The sequence below is a fragment of the Diaphorina citri genome, unplaced genomic scaffold (assembly GCF_000475195.1).
Source record: "Diaphorina citri unplaced genomic scaffold, Diaci psyllid genome assembly version 1.1 scaffold762, whole genome shotgun sequence".
Classification (NCBI taxonomy): Eukaryota; Metazoa; Arthropoda; class Insecta; order Hemiptera; family Psyllidae; genus Diaphorina; species Diaphorina citri.
The window spans coordinates 95,128-114,971 of NW_007378195.1; the positions used below are offsets into that span (position 1 = coordinate 95,128).

Consider the following 19,844-nt stretch of genomic DNA (forward strand, 5'->3'; position numbering starts at 1 on the left):
GCGGGGGAAAACTCACTTTTAAAAAAAAAAAAAAAAAAAAAAAAAAAAAAAATGTAGGTGGTAGAACAAGCCTTAAGGTGTGTCCACACATAGTCGACCGGCCGTCGATCGATGTCGACTGAACCGTCCACAGTCTGGATAACATAGTTTTTCCTCGTCGATCGAGCGGTCGACTATGTTTGGACACACTTTTTGGTATTAACCTTTGCCCAATGTTAGCTTCTAGTTAAAGAGATTCTTATCTTTATGTTCCAGCGAATGGTGACATCATAGTGACTCTGCTACCTGTCAACACTAAACTCCCATGGATAACTCCCGCCCATTTCCGTCCAGAACTTGTACCTGAAGAACTGATGGCCCAAGGTCTTACCGGTCGACTATTGGACACACTTTTTGGTATTAACCTTTGCCCAATGTTAGCTTCTAGTTGAAGAGTTTCTTATCTTTATGTTCCAGCGAATGGTGACATCATAGTGACTCTTCTACCTGTCAACACTAAACTCCCATGGATAACTCCCGCCCATTTCCGTCCAGAACTTGTACCTGAAGAACTGATGGCCCAAGGTCTTACGGTACGTACAGAGCGCTAACAGTTCCAGGTTCGATCTCTCTGCCAACTTCTTAAAAGTCATCCCTTTTTTCAGGTTCTTCTCCCAAGAGGGATATCATCATCAATATCTAAAGGCTAGGCCTTGTCTGTGAAGCCACTCCTTTCTGTTGTTCGCCACACTCTTCAATTCACTGAATGATGTACATCTCATGGACTCCTGCATGTCTTTGAAGTATTGTTTCCTTGGTCATTATATGTTGTATGTTACTCGTATGTACTCCTACGTTGTATTGACCCAGCTCCTTGAGAGCTGTATCTCCTTCTTCTGCTAATAAACACACGGTAATAGGACTACATAGGCTTCTTATAAAAACTCTCGCTCTCAAGTTTCTCCTATTCTTTCTTCCTTCTCTCTTCGCTTTCGGGACGATAAGAGCTTAGCAGTTACAGTACCCTCTATCCCCCTTCTCCCCAGGATTCAGCGTCGCAAGCGATATCTGAAAACAATATTTAACCACCCGGGGCTCAACCAAATGACAATTTTTTTTGAGATAGAGTCCTATTCCGATGTAAAAGTACCCAAAAAGTGCATTGGCGCACTCAAAAACGACTATGTGTGGACACACCTTTAGGTTGGAAAAAGAGTTCGCAATAATTCATACCAAGTATCAAAGTATCCTCATAGATACCGTTCTCGAGATACATATTTCGCTACAGATGGACCAATGGCTGAAACTCTGGATTTACACAAAGGCCAGCCACTCACTATCAGGTAAACCTGATCAGGTCTACCTGATGAGTACACACACTATCAGGTAGACCTGAGATGTACGGCTGAAAAGACTGCCTGTTAGGTCTACCTGTTGAGCAAACACTATCAGGTAGACTTGACAGTCGGACCTGATCAGGGGTGGCTGGCCTAAGGGCTGCAAAACATGTTTTGTCACTAAGAACTGTGCATTGAAAATTTCAGCCGATTACATTAGGTACTTTTCTTCATAGTTATACATATGTATAGGATCAGGAAAGTAAAAGTACAGTCAAAAATCCATTTATTTTTAAATTTTAATCAATTATGCCGCCTGGTAATCAGGAGGGCGTGGGTTCGATCCCAGCCGAGGTATGGAATTTTATCCTCATTTATTTGAGAACTTGGCCACATAATAATGGAGCTCTAAGGGTTAGGTGGTAGAGAACGCCTATGGCGTTAACCTCGCCTAGTGGTTGCCTTCCACTCAAGAGTCTATTATTATTATTATTATTATTATTAATTATTACCTTTAGACAAACAGGATGGTGCGTAGAATATCAAGATGAGAGGATACCATGTACGAATTGTCATTATAAAGGTACTTAGGTCAATCGTGAATTCAGAATTCCGAGTTAATTAAGCCCCTTTTTTCGACAAAGTGTGAAATTAACACTTCGATGGAAATGAAATATTGGCATATTATTGTGTTTACTTCAAACGTTTCTTCCATAAAAATAGGAAACCTTCTATTTGAACAACTGCAGACTATGGCATTGTTTGGTGTGAACATTAAAGAGCAGGGCTAACAGCATAGGAAGGGGAATGAGGTTCTCGGAGTAAAGCATTTATTTTTTTCTTTAATTGAATGACAAGTTTATAATTTTATAACGATAACGAAGGATGAACTAAACGACGACCAAAGTTAGACGAAATACAAAACAAATGTTATAAAACCCACGAGTAGATCAAGACTGAACTACCGAGTTTTTGATAGACCCATACCACCTAGAATTCTAGAGATATAATTATTCCCTATAATTATAATACTGTCCCTGACAGTTTGACGTCTAGATACCCGTGTTGTGTTCGGGAACATTTTTTTGTACCCGGTAATGGTATGGGTATAAAAAAATATACCGGGTACGGATACCTACTTTGGAGAGAAAAAAAAATCGGGAATCGAACTCTTGAATCTTTTTTTTCTTCTTCTTCTTCTTCTTCTTCTTCTTCTTTTATGCGCTTTAACACTACGGACAATTTCGTCTATGTTGATGTTATTATTATTATTTTAAATTTTGTTAGATTCTTATCAATCCTCTTCCACTATCAACTGATGGATAGTTTGTTTTCTCGCATTATACTGGATTTGTAACTAGAGGAACTGTGGTTCAAATTCGAGAACTGTGATAGTGATAGTGGAACTAAAACTATCCATCAGTTGATACTGGAACTGTGATTCCAATATCAATTCAACAAGATACGTCTATCTTGAATTTAGCTCTCGAATTTGAACCACAGTTCCTCTAGTTACAAATCCAGTATAATGCGAGAAAACAAACTATCCATCAGTTGATAGTGAAAGAGGATTGATAAGAATCTAACAAAATTAATAATAATAATAATAATAATAATAATAATAATAATAATAATAATAATAATAATAATAATAATAATAATAATAATAATAATAATAATAATAATAATAATAATAATAATAATAATAATAATAATAATAATAATAATAATAATAATAATAATAATAATAATAATAATAATAATAATAATAATAATAATAATAATAATAATAATAATAATAATAATAATAATAATAATAATAATAATAATAATAATAATAATAATGGATTTTAGGATAATTGAGATATTGGGAAAATCCTACAATGCTGCAGTGAGCACCAAAGTTGTGACATAATAACACAAAGAAACTGCATGTATTCATATGTATGTGTAGGTAGTTTGTTTTCTCGCATTATACTGGATCTGTAACTAGAGGAACTGTGGTTCAAATTCGAGAGCTAAATTCAAGATAAGCGTATCTTGTTGAATTGATATTGGAATCACAGTTCCAGTATCAACTGATGGATAGTTTTTGCAGTGGGCAAAAGTTAGGTATAATAGGTATATCGTAATATTACGAAAAGACCAAAGTTCCTTTTGTGGGAACGTAAAAAAGAAAAATAACTAATGCTCAAGACCAAAACCAAGTTTAACTCTTAGATTAAGACGCAATCTTATTGGTAGTTTTCAATTTCTTTAGTCAATCAGGTTGCTTAACAAGAGAGTTAAACTGAGATTCTGGTCCTGGCCATAACACCTAAGAACGTTAAACCAAGTTTAATTATGTACATTGACTGCGCAATCTTATTGGTAGTTTTCAATTTCTTTAGTCAATCAAGTTGCTTAACAAGAGAGTTAAACTGAGATTCTGGTCCTGGCCATAACACCTAAGAACGTTAAACCAAGTTTAATTATGTACATTGACTCTATACAAAAACTGTCAGACACAATAATAACATTCTAAAATAATCTAACAATGTCAGGTACCATACTAAAATTAAATAAAAAATAACAATATTCCAAGTTTAAGAAATTTATGTTTGATAGGCAACAATAATAATAACAAGAATATGGAACAATAATAATAACAACAATATTCCTCTGCAAGTTATGTCTGTCAATATGGAACAATATTTATGTGCTGGGTCCTGACAGCGTTCATTGTACTTCTCGCGCTCCTGTTCTCGGGAGTGCAAGGGCTAGTGCTGTTTGCCCTGGGCATACTTTGGCTCGTTGTCAACGCGGCCGCTATTTTCCTCTGCATGTGGATCAAAATCAAGGTGAGCTTTTGTGGTTTTACCTTGTAGCAAACGACCTAATAATATATGAGCTACTGAGATAAAATAACTGTATGAACTCTATGGGCTCTATAGGATTTACCCCCGCAGTCTAACCAAGGTCTTATATATTTTGATATGGTGACATGAGGTTAAACCAGACTTTTTAGTCTTCATTAGCTAGTCATAGCCTGAAATATAAACGAGAAAATGAACTCCAAATTTCATAAAGCTTGAAAGTTGATCATAATCTTAAATTACCTAAGTATATAATTTTTAGGGCAGACTAGGACTTTTTTTTAATATCAGCGGAATGGTGTTCTATAGAAGCTAGGAAGCACCTCTTCTTTTTTCTCGTATATAATTTTTAGGGCAGACTAGGACTTTTTTTTAATATCAGCGGAATGGTGTTCTATAGAAGCTAGGAAGCACCTCTTCTTTTTTCAAGCCTAGCCTAACCTTATAATCCTCGTCTTTGCTTCCTCAGTTGAATCACAACTTGGAGCGCTGTATGGCCCATGTGAACCGTCAGCTGATCAAGCACAAAATTCTACTCGGCTTGGATGACAGGGGTAAAATCTCGTGCCACAAGGTCAACCTATGTTTTATTTATTTCGACATCAACGATTGTATTGTAAGTATGAATGAGCGACCGAGGAACAAAGACCCTAGCCTAGACCCTGAACTATTGAGACCTTGTACTATCGACCCTAGCCTAGACTCTGAACCATTAACCCTAGCCTAGACCTTGCACCAACGACCCTAGCCTAGACCCTGAATCATCGACCCTAGCCTAGACCCTGAACTATTGATTGACCCTAGCCTAGACCTTGTACTATCGACCCTAGCCTAGACTCTGAACCATTAACCCTAGCCTAGACCTTGCACCAACGACCCTAGCCTAGACCCTGAACCATCGACCCTAGCCTAGACCCTGAACTATTGTCCCTAGCCTAGACCTTGCACCAACGACCCTAGCCTAGACCCTGAATCATCGACCCTAGCCTAGACCCTGAACTATTGATTGACCCTAGCCTAGACCTTGTACTATCGACCCTAGCCTAGACTCTGAACCATTAACCCTAGCCTAGACCTTGCACCAACGACCCTAGCCTAGACCCTGAACCATCGACCCTAGCCTAGACCCTGAACTATTGTCCCTAGCCTAGACCTTGCACCAGCGACCCTAGCCTAGACCCTGAACCATTGACCTTAGCCTAGACCCTGAACTATTGACCCTAGCATAGATCGTGGACCATTCACTCTAGCCTAGACCCTGAACCATTTACCCTGCACCAGTGTTCTCATACTAGAGCCTTGAACCTCCCGCTTTTAGATACACTTGAAGTTAGAATGTTATGAAAAATGTATTCAAAACCATCGACCCTCGAGGAAAAATAATAATAATAATAATAATAATAATAAAAAAAGTCAGTTTAATATCTCCATTTTCAGCGAGGGTCGGGGCTATGCGCTATGGTCAATGCTCCGTTGAGAACGCTTCTATTCATTAGCATGGTTTATTTTCTCTTGTTCCGGGACTAGGTTAGGGTCGCTTTTTTGTTTGTCAATAGAATTATTATTATACTACTCCTCCCTCCTGGTAGCCTATGCCTAGGGATTCAAAGGAGTATCACCCGTTACTACTATTGTTGTAAAAGAGCTGTAGTAACTGAGTTCTTGTAGAACGTTTTACCGTTTATACTTTGTACCTTTTTTGTACTTTTACTTTAAAAAAAAGTAGTCCCTCCATTCGCCCCTGGTGGGCGATTGAAAGGGGCCACCTGCTGGCTTTCGCCTCAATCCTCAATGTACTTTTACCTGATCGTCTCCTCCCTCTCTTCTCAGAAAAAGTTGCAGGATTATGTTGAAAGGGAAGAATCGGAGGGTAAGGGCCCCAAAGAGCTGACCAAGGAAGAGCGACGAAAGAAAGCCGACCTAGAGGAGAGAATGGACATTGATGATTCCGACATTATCATTCAGGGATCTCAAATGACGCGATTATCCCGGAAACAGGTAAGGGAGTTTTTTTTTTAATGAGATTCGGTTTAGTAATAGCAGTCATCAGGCTGTTAAAGTTATTGGTTTGTTTTAACTGGCCGATAATTTTAACAGCCTGAAAGAAGCAATTCGTAAAACGAACCGAAGGCTAGGGACCACACTTTGAGATAATTCAATCAAGTTAATCAGCCAATCAGAATTGCTTTGATGAAAAATGCTGCATTCTAATTGGTTGATTAACTTTGATTAATTGATTAGGTATCTCAATGTGTGGTCCCGGGCCTTACATTTAATCTAAATGAATTTTTACTGAAATACTGTAATGTTTTGGCGTGTTGATAGAATTTATTATTATGTTATGGCGGTCTCTTCTTGATCCCTTGTGTGCCGCGTCCATTTTTGTTTAGGACTATTGTGACAGTAGAGTAGTCAATAAATAGTACCTTGCATTTTCATTTCTTATTTTTCCCCTACTTTCGTTTCGTTTTTTCTATTCCTTCTGCTTCTATCTTATCTCTCATCAGTTTCTCTATAGTTTTGTTTTATTTATTTATTATTATTTTTTTCATCTTCTCATTTTCCCTGCGTGTGTTTGAGTACATTGCTTGTTTCCGTAATATTTTAGGAGCGTGGTGAGCGTTTGCTGTGTCGCTACGCGCAGCGCTGGGCTAAGGACTTTCTGCGAAGACGTCTTGACTGGACACTGGACGATGACGGCGAAGGCGGGAACCCTGTGAATCCGCGCCACTTATCGTCCGCCCTGTGTCCGTGTCAATACATAGAGCAACATTTGGCTCAGAAGCCGTTCCGAGATACGCGCGCGTTCTGTCCCTGTTTCAACGATTTTCTCAAGGAGCGAGGCATAGACTAGGCGTTTCTAGGCCGATGTAGTTCTACGCGTGTTTTTAGCGTGAAATCTGAACTGATTTGAACACAGTTTCTTTTGGCTTGTGCAAACTTCAAGCCTGCGTTCACACGCTACGATTCACTTGTGCAAACCGGTTTGCTCAAGCCAGTTTGTGTTAATGGCTTGGAGCTTGTAAACCCACCATGTACGGAACTACAAACTTTTAAAAATATTCCGAGAGCTTTATATTTACTGTATTCACATATGTACCTACTTCTCTACATTCGGACCTTTTCACTTTTTTAGTGTATATTTATCTTGTTCGGTTATTTAATTTTAATGAGATTATTTTTCTTTCTCTTACCATAGTATAAGTATAGTATTATTTTATCAATGATTGGATAGCATTGATAGCCAACCTCAGTGGTGACAAGCATTTAAGTATGCTTAACACTATTATTTTCTTCTAAAAAATTGATTGATGGATTTTCGTTTTTTTATTATTATTGTTATTACAGTATTATTTTAACTTATGAATTCAATTTAACCTACTTTACTACCTAAAACTAATGCATTTATATTTATGGCTAAAATAGGTACCTGCTATGTTATACATAAATGGAGAGAGAAACAGTTATTAGATTTTACTGACGGACTGCTCAAAATAGTAATTTATCGACTATGTTTGGTTGCTTGCTCTAATTTAAATGGGATTTTTTGTGTGTAATGTTTCAATTCATATTTATATAGTTTGGTGTCCATCTGTCCATGCATGTATTCAAATTTTGCTGTTTCACTATTCCAAGGTCTAAGCCTTTCCTTTATTTCTCTCTCTTATTTGTCCGTACATTATAAATGTTGACTGTTCCATCACGAGGGACCAATTATTTTGCATGTCTTTTTAATCCCCAAGACTGCTGTTGCACTGTAATGTTACTGTAGGTACGGTACACCCAAAGTTTGGGTTGCCAGTGCCTCATATCACCAGAGTATGGTAAAGTATCTTACAAGTGTAATAGCTAATGGAAAAGCAGAATTTTGAACCCAAAGTTTGGGTTGCCAGTGCCTCATATCACCTCAACAATAATAAATTGTTATTGATTGTTTCTCTCTTTGAAGGAGAGAGAAAAAAAAAAATGACTTTCATCTATCTTTCATATAAGTAACCACTAGAACTTTCATGATGATGAGAACTTAACAATTATTATGTGTCTAACTTGTGTTGGGGGTGGCGGGGATTGTTTTGTCTCAGGACCGGGCTTGCATGCTTCTGCTCCGCTATTCGTCCCGCTACGTTAAACTTCTCACACGCGGTAATCTGTCTCTTCAAATCGATGCGGCAGATCGCTCCCCACACCCGGCACTTTTACCGCCCCGTCACTGCATCAATAACCGATGCCCCTGCCAGTACATCGAGGAGCACTTGAAATTCAAACCCAAAGGCAAGTTGACCGTCAAAGAGTTTTTCAATTTACCCGATTTCAAGCTAGAATAAATCTTGCCCTATGGTGTGGTAGATGTGACTTTTAGGCCTGGCTCATATAACAAGCGTAGTTTGTCTTATTCGATTCGTATGTGTTCGATTATGTGAAATTTAATGCAGTCAAAAATGGCTGGACCAATGAGATTCCGCTTTGGACGTAAACAGCGAAATCTCATTGGTTCAGCCATGTTTGACTGAATTAAATTTCACTTAATCGAATACAACTCGTTAAGCCAACACCCCATTTTTATGAACAAAAACTCTCGCTATCAAGTTAGACGGAAACAAATTTTGGCCAATCAGATTTTTGGAATTGATGCCTCAGTTAAAAGACTTGACACCTTGAATATACTGTCCGCGTAGGACTGCGAAAACCAGTGCTTGTCATATGAACCAAGACCTTTATAATTGTATCGAATTACGAAAGAATTGCTTGAGTAATGTGATCAACAGCCAGTGGTTATAGCACGTTGATTGCAGTAGTTAATTTCTTTTACTCAAGTATTTCCAATAAGAGAGGTGGTGGGGAACGCCTCGGACCTTAACCTTGCCCAGTGGTTGTCTTCCACACAAGAGTCTATTATTATTATTATTATTATTATTATTATTATTATTATTATTATTATCACCAAAGTTAAACAACGATTTACGTGGTTTGTATCTGGACATATGACCGTTAGGGGTATCACGTGCTGCTGGCTATTTCGGGATGCACTCAGTCGAATTTGTTCGGAAATGATGGTCTTTCGTAATTTGATTTGTTAAAAAGTCACTGCTAAAACACGGTTCACCAGTGATTAGATCTTATGCTCACACTGCCCAAGCTTTTGATTCTTCAAGGTTCAAGCTGTTTTATTAAAGGTACTTTTTGCTCGGTGCCAGTACTTACCTATTGTACCAATTTTCAGATCACTTTGATTTGGAACGAGCTGATGATTTAGTTTTCACTAAAACTAAAGTATGTACTGTATATGTTGTACGTTGCGCAGCCAAGTAAAATCTCTAAGAGCGTTTCACTATTAGTTCTTGTTTTTGCCTATTGACTCCATTGACCTCCATTATACCCTAAACTCTATCTAAACAGTCTCATAAAGCCTCAAAGTCGTGGACCACAGTGAAACTTTTTTTTAATACATATCCATGAGAGAAATCTTTTTTTTTTTTCAACGATAGTTCATAGTTAAATAATGGCATCGAGCAAACTGTACCTACTCAAATCTTGGGCGATGATGATTGTTGAATCACTGCCAATGCTTCTGTCGCACTCCCACGTTTTATTTTGTTTATGATGACGTCACTATAAAGTCTAGAACCCTATCTGCTCCACTGTAAAAAGTTTTTTTTTTCTTCATCTCAATTCTTGTCTTTTTTGGTTCTGGCAGGGGAACAAAATTAATTTTGAACTACATAATTATGTATACCTACTTTCCTCGGAACGGAAAGTTAAGTCACACCAAAGTGTGGGTTCATTCCCAGACATGGCATGGATTTTTATCTTCATTTATTGCAGAAATAGATCAGTTCTGTTATTTATAATTTCCCTGGACTTGGAAAAACGAAATCGGTTCATAATAATGATAGACAAAAATGGGACAAAATGGTACCTTCTAGATAAGACAATAATAAAATGGTGGTGTTTTTTCATAAGTAATAGATGCATTTTTGATAATCTCTGCTGGCTCTTTAAGAAATTGACTATGATGGCTATTGCATATTATAACCATTATGAATTCATACTATGCATTATTATGTTTCTTTGCATGGATTAGTGCAATTTGGTGAGAGCTTTTCTTCTGTCTTCCAAATAACGGTGGTGGGATGTTTACCTACCCTGTGTGAGTGTATGTATGGAACCTATGTATGAAAGATTGAGATATTTAATACCTACTAAAAAGGGAAATACTTCTGTTAGTAGAGGTTCTTTTTGCTCCACATATATGTTTTTAATTAAGTACTTACTTACAAATGTGTAATTGTATGTAAGAAAGGAATTAAAAAGAAGCAGGAAAAGAAGGAAATACAGTGAATAATATTATCTTTCTTACTTTTGTTTAAACACGCATACTGCACCCTGAGCTTTATTTTATTACATCTTGTAAACAGGTCTGTCCTTCACTCTTTACTTTTCTCTTCAATAAAAATAAGACCTTTCTAGTTGATTAAATTTTCTTCTTATGTCTATCATCTATTAAGTGGCGGACAAACACCTAAAGACGCCCGTTCTATGATAAATATTGTCCATCAATGTACTTAAAAATATTTTATTATCTATTGTACTTATTATTTCATTGGTTGTGTTTTATTTTTGTTTTTATTCCGTCCACTTTACACGTGTATAATGTAAATAATACCCGAGTAGATAATTTATTACAGAAAATAGAATATGTATTTTATATATATATAAAAAAAACATATAGGTATATATTAATTAGAGGTGATTTATATTTTAGTGTTGTTAATTTAAATAAAGAGAGTAGTACCTATTGAATTTATATCACACGGTTGTCATGTTAGTGTTCAAATTAGGTAGTAGACAAGCAGTTGTATTTTATTTCGTTGATTTAACTTAATTTATTTACCTATCATGCTAAGTAAATACTGTAGCAGCAAAAAATTTCATTTTAGAATTGAGACCTTCATAAACTCTCTCCCCTCCCTCCCCAGTTAGTTAAGTTATCCAGAAAACGAGCCAAGTAAATTTAATGTCATTAACGATTATATTATTTTCGTGCAATATTGGATGGGAAAAATTTTGTAAAAAAATATTAATAATAATAATAAAAAAATACCGGAATGAAGAATTAATTCCGGATTTTAAACCTTTGATTGTTAAAGTATACTAAAGTTTTTTTCTTAAATCTATTTTTATGTATTTTCATTTCTGTTCATTTTTTTATACATTTACACACAAGTGCCTTTGCAATCAAACCTCAGATTTGTTGAGACTTACACTTAAATTTGAATACTACTTTTGGGATTATTTAATTATTTTTAGATCAATACTATTTTGTTACTTGTTTTTCAAACATTTTACCGAGGGTTGAAAGAGGTATACCAAAAGACATTCAGATTTTTTACTAATCTTTGCAGGTATTTTACAACATACCTACTTGTATTTTAGAATTAAAATATTTCTTTCTGTACTTTTTATACATAATTGAAATAAAATCTATATTTATGTAGATATATAATCAGTTATTTCACATCTCTTTTGGTTCTTGCTAGATTTTTTATTACTATCCCTCTTTTATAAATTTCCAGAAAACTCGTTACCTAGCTATCATATTGTTTGTACTACCAGAATAGTTCTGAAGATTCCCTTTATCAGTTTTACATATACATATCTTCAAAGGTAGGTATGACTACAAGTAGGTTCCTCCAAGTGTGTACTAACATTGTTTCATTTCTTTGGTTTCATGCAGTTCGACTATCTGTCTCGGTGGTGGACGCTTGAATAAAAGTTTAACTAAACTTTATAAACAAGCTGGTTGGTATACAAACACCATGCACACCCATGTCAAATCTCCACACAAATTCTTAAAGATCTTAAAAAGTGTGTCATAGTCGACCGGCTGTCGATCCACATCGATCGACGGCCGTCGACTATGAGTGGACACACTTCTATAAATTCGTGAACTGATGAATGTGGTAACACTCTTTTTTTTAACGAAAGAATTTGTTTTGGACATTTAATTGACAGTGGGCGTGACCCTTCTATTTTTCACCTTGTTTTTGTACATTGTAATCACTAATCACCTTATTTTTTTTCATTCGGCCACTCTAGGACTTTTCGTTTTCTTGTTCACTTTTATTTCAAAAGATGGGTGTTGTGTTTATTGGTTGTATTTTCATTACTTTATTTTTAATTTTTAACACATTACAAAATTGGTTTTTATTTCATAGGTACAGAATTTGAGCTAGTTGCCACAATACATATAGGGATCGACGTTTTTAACTCTGACCTTTTCACCGATTTATCGAATGAACGATATGTTACCAGTTATAATTTCGACGATTTTCGACATAACTCTCGAACGGTTTATCTGATTTTGATGAAATTTGGCAAAAACGTTCAGCACATTAGGGTCATTTGCTAGTTGGAATTCGGGCCCCATATTGAGTAGGTACCGTGGTTATCGGCGCGCGTACTTAAAGTACAAACAGTAATTTTTGATCCTTGCTGAATTCATGGAAAAAGTAAGTTTCGTGACGTTTCCCATGTACATTCTGGATGTACTTGTACTAATCCAGATCCTATACCTATACAAGGAGCTGTAGATACCAGACTTGGATTATCTTAATTTTTCATCGAAATTTATGCATGTAGCATTACAACTCATTTTTTGATAGATAATAATAATACCTAGGTAATACTAACATGCACTTGTTTCTTAATGTGAATATCCTTGCAATTAAAATGCACTGCACCATTCTCTTAAATCTCATGTGCAAGTTACTCACCAATTAGACATGATTGATTCACTAATAATATTTGGTGTAGTATTTCCATGTACATACATTTACATATTAACATTATTGAATATCATTGTAAAATACAATTTTGATTTGTTGTATACAGCAATAGACAAGTGGATAGCTATTGGACAGATGCATGGACCTCATCATACATTTCCAACACTTCAGACATTTCTGACAAATTTTGTATTTTGCTTCCTTACAATAAACCAAAAGAAGACAAAATACCTAGTCCTACAGAGAGGTCAAATCCGGGAACCCCAACAAAATCTGAGAATTGGACAGTACAACTTCGAACAAGTACAAATGCTTCAAGTTCCTAGGAGTTCACATCGACGATCAAAACCAACATCAGACTTAGATGAAAATCAGGTTAAACAACACAAATAAAGCCTATCACAGCCTCAGATCCCTACTCAGCTCCAGACTCCTATCCTGGAACTCCAAAATGACCCTGTACAACACCATCATCAAACCTGTCTTATTATACAGATCAGAGACATGGAGCATCACAAAGCAAGAAGAACATCAAATGCAAGTATTCAAAAACAAAGTGTACAGAACAATATTTGGACCCTACTTCGACCATCAAACCCAGTCATGGAAAAGGAGACACAACAGTGACATCCACGCCCTATCCAAACAACCTAATGTAGTAGCCACCATGAACGCTAACAGACTATGCATGATGGCTTGGTCACCTGATGAGAGTAGACAAGAACAGAGCCATGTGGAAGATCTTCAGCAAAACACCATATCAAGGCAAACGTTTACCATGAAGAGACTATGCAACAGATGGGGGCTGAAGGACTGGGAGGATTTGACATAACATAGAGTTCTTTGGAGGCAAGCAGTCTGGTCGGCACAGGATTCACATACCTATCCCTAATACGCCATTGGAGTGAGTGTTTCTTCTTCTTGGCTTATGGGTGAGCAGATTTTTTTTTTATGTTTAAGATCTTTTATACTTTTTTTTTTCATACTTCTAACTCCAACAGCCAATGCTGCCAACTCTTTTACTGCATCTTTGATATTTCAGGATGATAAGACCATAGCAGTTACAGTTCCCTCTAACAAACCTCTTGAAAAAAAAAAAAAAAAAAAAAATTATGATAAAAAAAATTATTTTCCTCCTTTTAAAAAAGGAAAAAAAAAAAGGCCTATCTTTTTGGATGGAAACTCAATATATACTTACTTGAAAATAGAGAATCCTCACTATGAATTCCAGACAAATCTTCAGCTATTTGTTCATCTTCTGGATATTTTGGAATATCCTCAAACACTGATTTTGCCATCTTGATCCATTGCCAACAAAGAAAAGTAGTGATATGTGATGTGTTAGATATGTTTAGAAAATTTTGCACCTTTCCTTGGGATTCTGATCCCTATTTTTAATTCTTTAGATTTTGTATTTATCGGTATCAGCAATTCAGCACCTATAATATTTAAATTTAAATTTTAACAAAAGTCCACCAAGCACTTAGCACTTATGCATTCGGCAGGCCTGGCAGGCAGTAGGGATGGGTAAATATTCTCTGAGTCGATTCAAAGAGTCGAATATTTCAAAAGAATCGTGAATCGCGATTCTTAAATTCAAAGAGTCCACCAAGCACTTAGCACTTATGCATTCGGCAGGCCTGGCAGGCAGATAGTTATCAGGACATCAGGTTATGTAGGTGTTCTTACGGGACTACGGACTACCACAAAAAATCCCAGACAAAGTACAAAAAAATCCCAGAAATCCCTCAATTTTTAATATTTTTTTTTCAATAGATCAGTTGCGCTTACTTGGGTGATGTTTCAAAGTCATAGAGCAGGAAAAATGAGGTTTTTCGACTTCTAGATCCCGAGATAAATCGATTTAAAAAATACCGGTAAGTCGTGAAGTTTGACGTCACGGCATACGCTCCCGTGGGCGATGATATCATAATGGAGGAGTTGCAATGGAGCAGTTGCAAATGGGTAAAAATTATAAATAAATGATCGATTCCTACGTAAAAAGTTGTGAAAAATCGAAATCTGAGGTCAAAACTGCGAAAAAGTAACTTTAAAAGGTCGAAAATTCAATTTTTATTTGTTGGTCTAATAAAAAAGTTCAAAGAGTTGTGACGTCAGATTTCACATATTAACAATATTGAATATCATTGTAAAATACAATTTTGATTTGTTGTATACAGCAATAGACAAGTGGATAGCTATTGGACAGATGCATGGACCTCACAACTCAAATTTGTCAATGGTAGAGTATTTATGATGAGTGCTACACTGATTTTCAAGTAGAGTTCTATGTAATTCACCTTCAATCTTTCTTTTTTCCTCATTGTTGGTAATTTTATTGCAATACTCAAATCCCCCCATTAAAATGTTGTAAGTACTAGTAAGTTTAGGTTGGTATTAATGTTATTATTTCCAATTTTTATACACCTAAATGTTTCATATCCTATAACCCATATGAAATGATGGAAATATTTAGTTGGTTGAAAATGAGGTCATAAAACAGGTAACCTACTTGGGGACTTTACTGCTGTAAACAATTAAGTAAGTAAATTGTTCAAGCAATACCTACTATTTTTTTTTTTTTTTTTTTTTTACCAATTTAACTTATTAAAAATAATAATTTTATATTGAGATAATATTGTTGTTTTTTTTGTAATAAAATACACTATAATGTATTATATAAAAAAAATATTATTTGCTCTCAGTATTACCTTCTTGTTTTTTATTTTAAGGCTAGATAGGACATTTACCTAGTTCAATCTTACTGTAACTTTCTTTGGATTCATAATTTTTCACACCTGTTTCAAGCTATATAAGTGGATGAGGAAAGGTGGGAATTATGACGTCATCGCCTACAGGCGCGTATGCCGTGACGTCAAACTTCACGATATACCGGTATTTTTTAAATCGATTTATCTCGGTATTTAATCGAATAAACCGGGCTTGGGTTCCCGGTTAATTGTTAAATAAAATACAACAATTTATTTCCGCCGAGCGCGCTAGATATTTACACTTTAGGCTGGGTACAAACGACAGCCGATAAGTCTGGCTGAGGGACTATAAACAGAGAGTAGATCAGCGTCTAGCTAGGGGACTTACGGGGAGAAGACTAGCCCAAATTTCCTCACGCTATATCAATATAGCGAAGGTTGAATGCGAAGGGCATCCCACTCGGAAAATTTTGTTTAGCCAAAACCAGTTGGCCTCAAAGCGATCACTCTAAAGCTGATTGAGAGGCCTTTTGTAATAAAATACACTATAATGTATTATATAAAAAAAATATTATTTGCTCTCAGTATTACCTTCTTGTTTTTTATTTTAAGGCTAGATAGGACATTTACCTAGTTCAATCTTACTGTAACTTTCTTTGGATTCATAATTTTTCACACCTGTTTCAAGCTATATAAGTGGATGAGGAAAGGTGTGAAGTGAAACACAATGGGTTCAAAGAAATATACAGTAAGAATAACTCATAATAATATTTGGTATTGGCTATATTAAAGGCCTATGTCACTGTAACCTGGTTAGATCTTTAGTGACTTTCCTTTTGGTTATCTAAAAGAGCCCTAGACTTCTTATGAAGGCTAGGATTCTTTTAGGACTAATTTCTTTGACTTCTTTAGGTGTTATGACCATTCTTTGATTAGGTGGTAATTGAGGCTGCAATGACCTGTGAGGAGGCCTGTAATTAGCAAGCCCTCTTTGCTAAGACAGAGCATTTTTCTTTTACTCAATGTCTAATGTAAACTTAAATCCATAAATAATCAAGGAATTGTAAGAAGGTACATTATGTACAGTTGTCTGATATAGATTACATACCAGAAGTATAATTTGACAAACCTCCTAGGTTTAAAAAATATAATAGTAAAATATAAAAACCAAAAATGCAAGTATACAAAATGGAACCCACTGTTTCAAAAATCCTGAAAATCCCACATATTTGGACTTGAATGTGACAAGTATGCCTAATTTTACCATATTCCAGCTATTGCTACCATTGTAGTTCATGAGGTTTAATGCTGTTGCAACATGAGAGTGGCAATTATCACATAACAAGTTGTGGGTACGGTGTTTATAAATTTCTGAGGCTTCTTGTATTGCATCATCCCATCCTTGGACTCCTTTGTTGGCCAGACTGGGGTTTAGTTGAACATATTTTGTAGGCCATCCAAATGCCATGTCATCTTCAGATACATGATATGACCCCGCAAAATCTCTTATAACACCTCTAGATGTACAAATACCCATGTGACCAATGATAGGTAGAACATATGAAATCAAAGGTAGAGGGGTCCACACTATACAAAATGGGAACTTGTGATTGTCAACATCTATTGCTTCAGGTGCCATGACTTTAGCTTCTTCTGAAGAAAGGTTATGATTTGGCACCATTAGTTTATCCTAATTATTATTAAAATTTTCAAATACTAGATGGTACAGATAGATCTAAAATTTTACTTTCTCACTCAATTGTTTTAAATCACTTGCCAACAGTTTCATTTCTGATTCTCTGACATCAATATTTGTCTTGAACTTGTCTTCAGCATCACTGAGAAATTCTTTCAAATTTTGATTAGTCAACACCAACTGTTTGATTTTGTCAAAGTCACTTGAGGTAGTCTCAGTTTTGTTGTTGTCCACACCAATGATTTTTTTAACTTGACCTGTAAAGAAAAAAAAAAAAAAACTAGAATATCTATTTCATTTTATGTAGGCCAGGCAGCACTTTATAACTGATATCATACCTAACCAAACTTATGCCTGGAAATCCTGTTCTGCCCAAGATCCAACTCTTCTAGGTGAGATAATGGAGCAAACAATCTGCCTGGCAAATCTTCGAGGAAATTGCCTCTTAAATTTAACACTTTAAGACTTTTGAGACCGATGAAGGTTTTATTGTTCACTGAGGAAAGTTTATTGTGATTCAGTTGAAGTTCCACCAGTTTTTCTTGTGGTTCAAATCCTCCTATAGGAATATTAACCAGGTGGTTATGTGAGAGATCAACATGTTGAAGTGACAAATAAAATTGGATTGCACTGTCCACAGTCTTGATTCTGTTGTACTTGAGCACAAGTCGTTGAATAGAGGGGTTGAGTGTGAGGGGTATTACATCTAAGTTGGCTTCCTTGCAGGTTACAACTAGGGTCTCGTCATTGCAATCACAGTCAGGGGGACAGAATGCGGAAGCTTGGTGGACTAGAAGCAACAAGGCAGTAGTTACTAGTAGAGACCGCATTGTTATATCTGAAACAGAAGAAAACAAAATCGGATCATTAATGAAAATTCTTTGAATTTAAATTCCCCAATTTCTCTCAGTCACTAAGTACATACAGGTCATTGCATGAACATGGAATAATGAATAATGTCCCTAGCTAGAGTAGCTAGTAACTAATCACCGGGCTATTGTATGAATCGTGTATAGAGGTGATTACAGTTGATTTATCTTGCCATGACTCAGCCTGGCTCTTATTCATAAATAGGATATTAGTAGATTTCTTATCTTGATTCAAGTACAATACGTACATACAAATGAAAGAGGAAGTATGTCATCAGACAGAGAGATCTATGACTTGAAATATGAGATATGAGGTACTTCTCAAATCGAGCAAGAAGAGAAAATTGAGAATAAGCAGAAATATTAACATAAAGTGAAGCCAGCGCCAGCGGCGAGTACTTCTCAAATCGAGCAAGAAGAGAAAATTGAGAATAAGCAGAAATATTAACATAAAGTGAAGCCAGCGCCAGCGGCGAAAGCACGTTGGATACACCAGTTCCCAATGGATCACTTGAGTTAAACAACGTCGCGTGTGATAGGTATGGGTATTGGGTATGAGTGCACTATTCGCTTACGTATGTAGGTACACCACAATCATAAATTTAGCGGAACGTTGTTACTTATTTTGGAGCAGTACCTAAATAATTTGTGACGATAAAACAAAACCCAAAATTTAACTCGCACGACGATGTTTGAACTAGGTGAACAGAATGAGGTTGCTGAGCACAATTGAATTATTATTTCCAAATGGAATATTCAAGAGAGGCGGGTCAAAGTTCACGATTTACCGGCATTTTTTAATTGATTTATCTCAGGATCTAGAAGTCGTAGAAGAAAAAGAAAAATTCCGTTCGTCCTCATTTTTCCTGCTCTTTAACTCTATGACTTTGAAACATCACCCAAGTGAGTGCAACTGATCTATTGTTATCATATATTGAACTTTGAAGGTAACATGAAGGTCAAAAATAGGGACTTCTATTCAAGGTCAAATACATTTTATCCAACATATATTGTTGATAATAACTCAGTTCGGATTCCAAAAGAAAAACATATGACTACTACGTGCAAACAGCAAAAAGAAGGAAGAAATAAGAAATTTACCGTCAAGTCTTCTGGAGACACAACTTCATTATTTTAATATATCGTCTGCCATTGATGAAATACAGAATTTTACAAGATGTTCGTGTAAAAAGGAACTGCTAATTTCTTCTGATAAGATGGGAATAATACTTAATTTAATTTAATTAAAAAGAACTATAAAAACTCACAAGAAATAAAACAGGTAAAAATATTTAAATGAAAATTTTGATCGTTCTATTCGTTCTGTTTTGAAATTTGAATTTTAAAAGATGCGCTGATGCGGTAGATGCGTTTATCTTTTATCAGTTTATCTTTAATCTTCAGTGTTGCCAGATGAAAAATAAATTATAATGGGAAAAAATTCCTTGTATAAAAATATCCCACACGAAATTTCCCTATCCTTACATTTGGCACCACTGCCTGCTGCTCGAATCTCGAGTCTCGACCGACCGACCGACCGCTCTCCGCTCTTCAGTGTTGACAGATCAGTATAATTTATACTAAATTTAGTATAATTTGAACCTGTTAGTA

The 19,844-nt window shown here is 35.8% G+C and overlaps 3 protein-coding genes across 3 annotated transcripts in view; 1 reads left to right on the top strand and 2 right to left on the bottom strand.

The window, feature by feature from the left end:
• LOC103511884 overlaps positions 1-16,738 on the top strand; it is a 22,617-nt gene extending 5,879 nt beyond the window's left edge. Inside the window, exons 4-11 of the mRNA XM_026825501.1 lie at positions 457-572; positions 1,026-1,036; positions 3,985-4,156; positions 4,641-4,787; positions 6,002-6,169; positions 8,254-8,443; positions 15,138-15,787; positions 16,379-16,738. Of these exons, the coding sequence (XP_026681302.1) occupies positions 457-572; positions 1,026-1,036; positions 3,985-4,156; positions 4,641-4,787; positions 6,002-6,169; positions 8,254-8,443; positions 15,138-15,214 (881 nt within the window). The 3' untranslated portion in view covers positions 15,215-15,787; positions 16,379-16,738. The remainder of the gene's footprint in view (positions 1-456; positions 573-1,025; positions 1,037-3,984; positions 4,157-4,640; positions 4,788-6,001; positions 6,170-8,253; positions 8,444-15,137; positions 15,788-16,378) is intronic.
• LOC103511876 (transmembrane protein 222) lies at positions 16,682-17,649 on the bottom strand. The gene has a single exon (XM_008476619.2). The coding sequence runs from the start codon at positions 17,347-17,349 to the stop codon at positions 16,807-16,809; it is 543 nt and encodes a 180-aa protein (XP_008474841.1). The 5' UTR covers positions 17,350-17,649; the 3' UTR covers positions 16,682-16,806.
• Positions 17,404-19,619, bottom strand: LOC103511885 (chondroadherin-like protein). Its single transcript, XM_026825502.1, has 3 exons — positions 19,335-19,619; positions 17,708-18,202; positions 17,404-17,621 (listed from the first exon to the last, which is right to left on the bottom strand). Exons 2-3 carry the CDS (start codon positions 18,192-18,194, stop codon positions 17,404-17,406), a joined length of 705 nt encoding a protein of 234 aa, XP_026681303.1. The 5' UTR covers positions 18,195-18,202; positions 19,335-19,619.
• Between the last annotated feature and the right edge of the window lie 225 nt (positions 19,620-19,844).

Coding starts and splice junctions, on each gene's coding strand:
- LOC103511885 (XM_026825502.1), bottom strand. CDS start 18,194: ATGCGGTCTCTACTAGTAACTACTGCCTTGTTGCTTCTAGTCCACCAA. Junction 17,622..17,707: donor GATTTCCAGGCATAAGTTTG/GTTAGGTATGAT, acceptor TTTTCTTTACAG/GTCAAGTTAAAAAAATCATT.
- LOC103511876 (XM_008476619.2), bottom strand. CDS start 17,349: ATGGTGCCAAATCATAACCTTTCTTCAGAAGAAGCTAAAGTCATGGCA.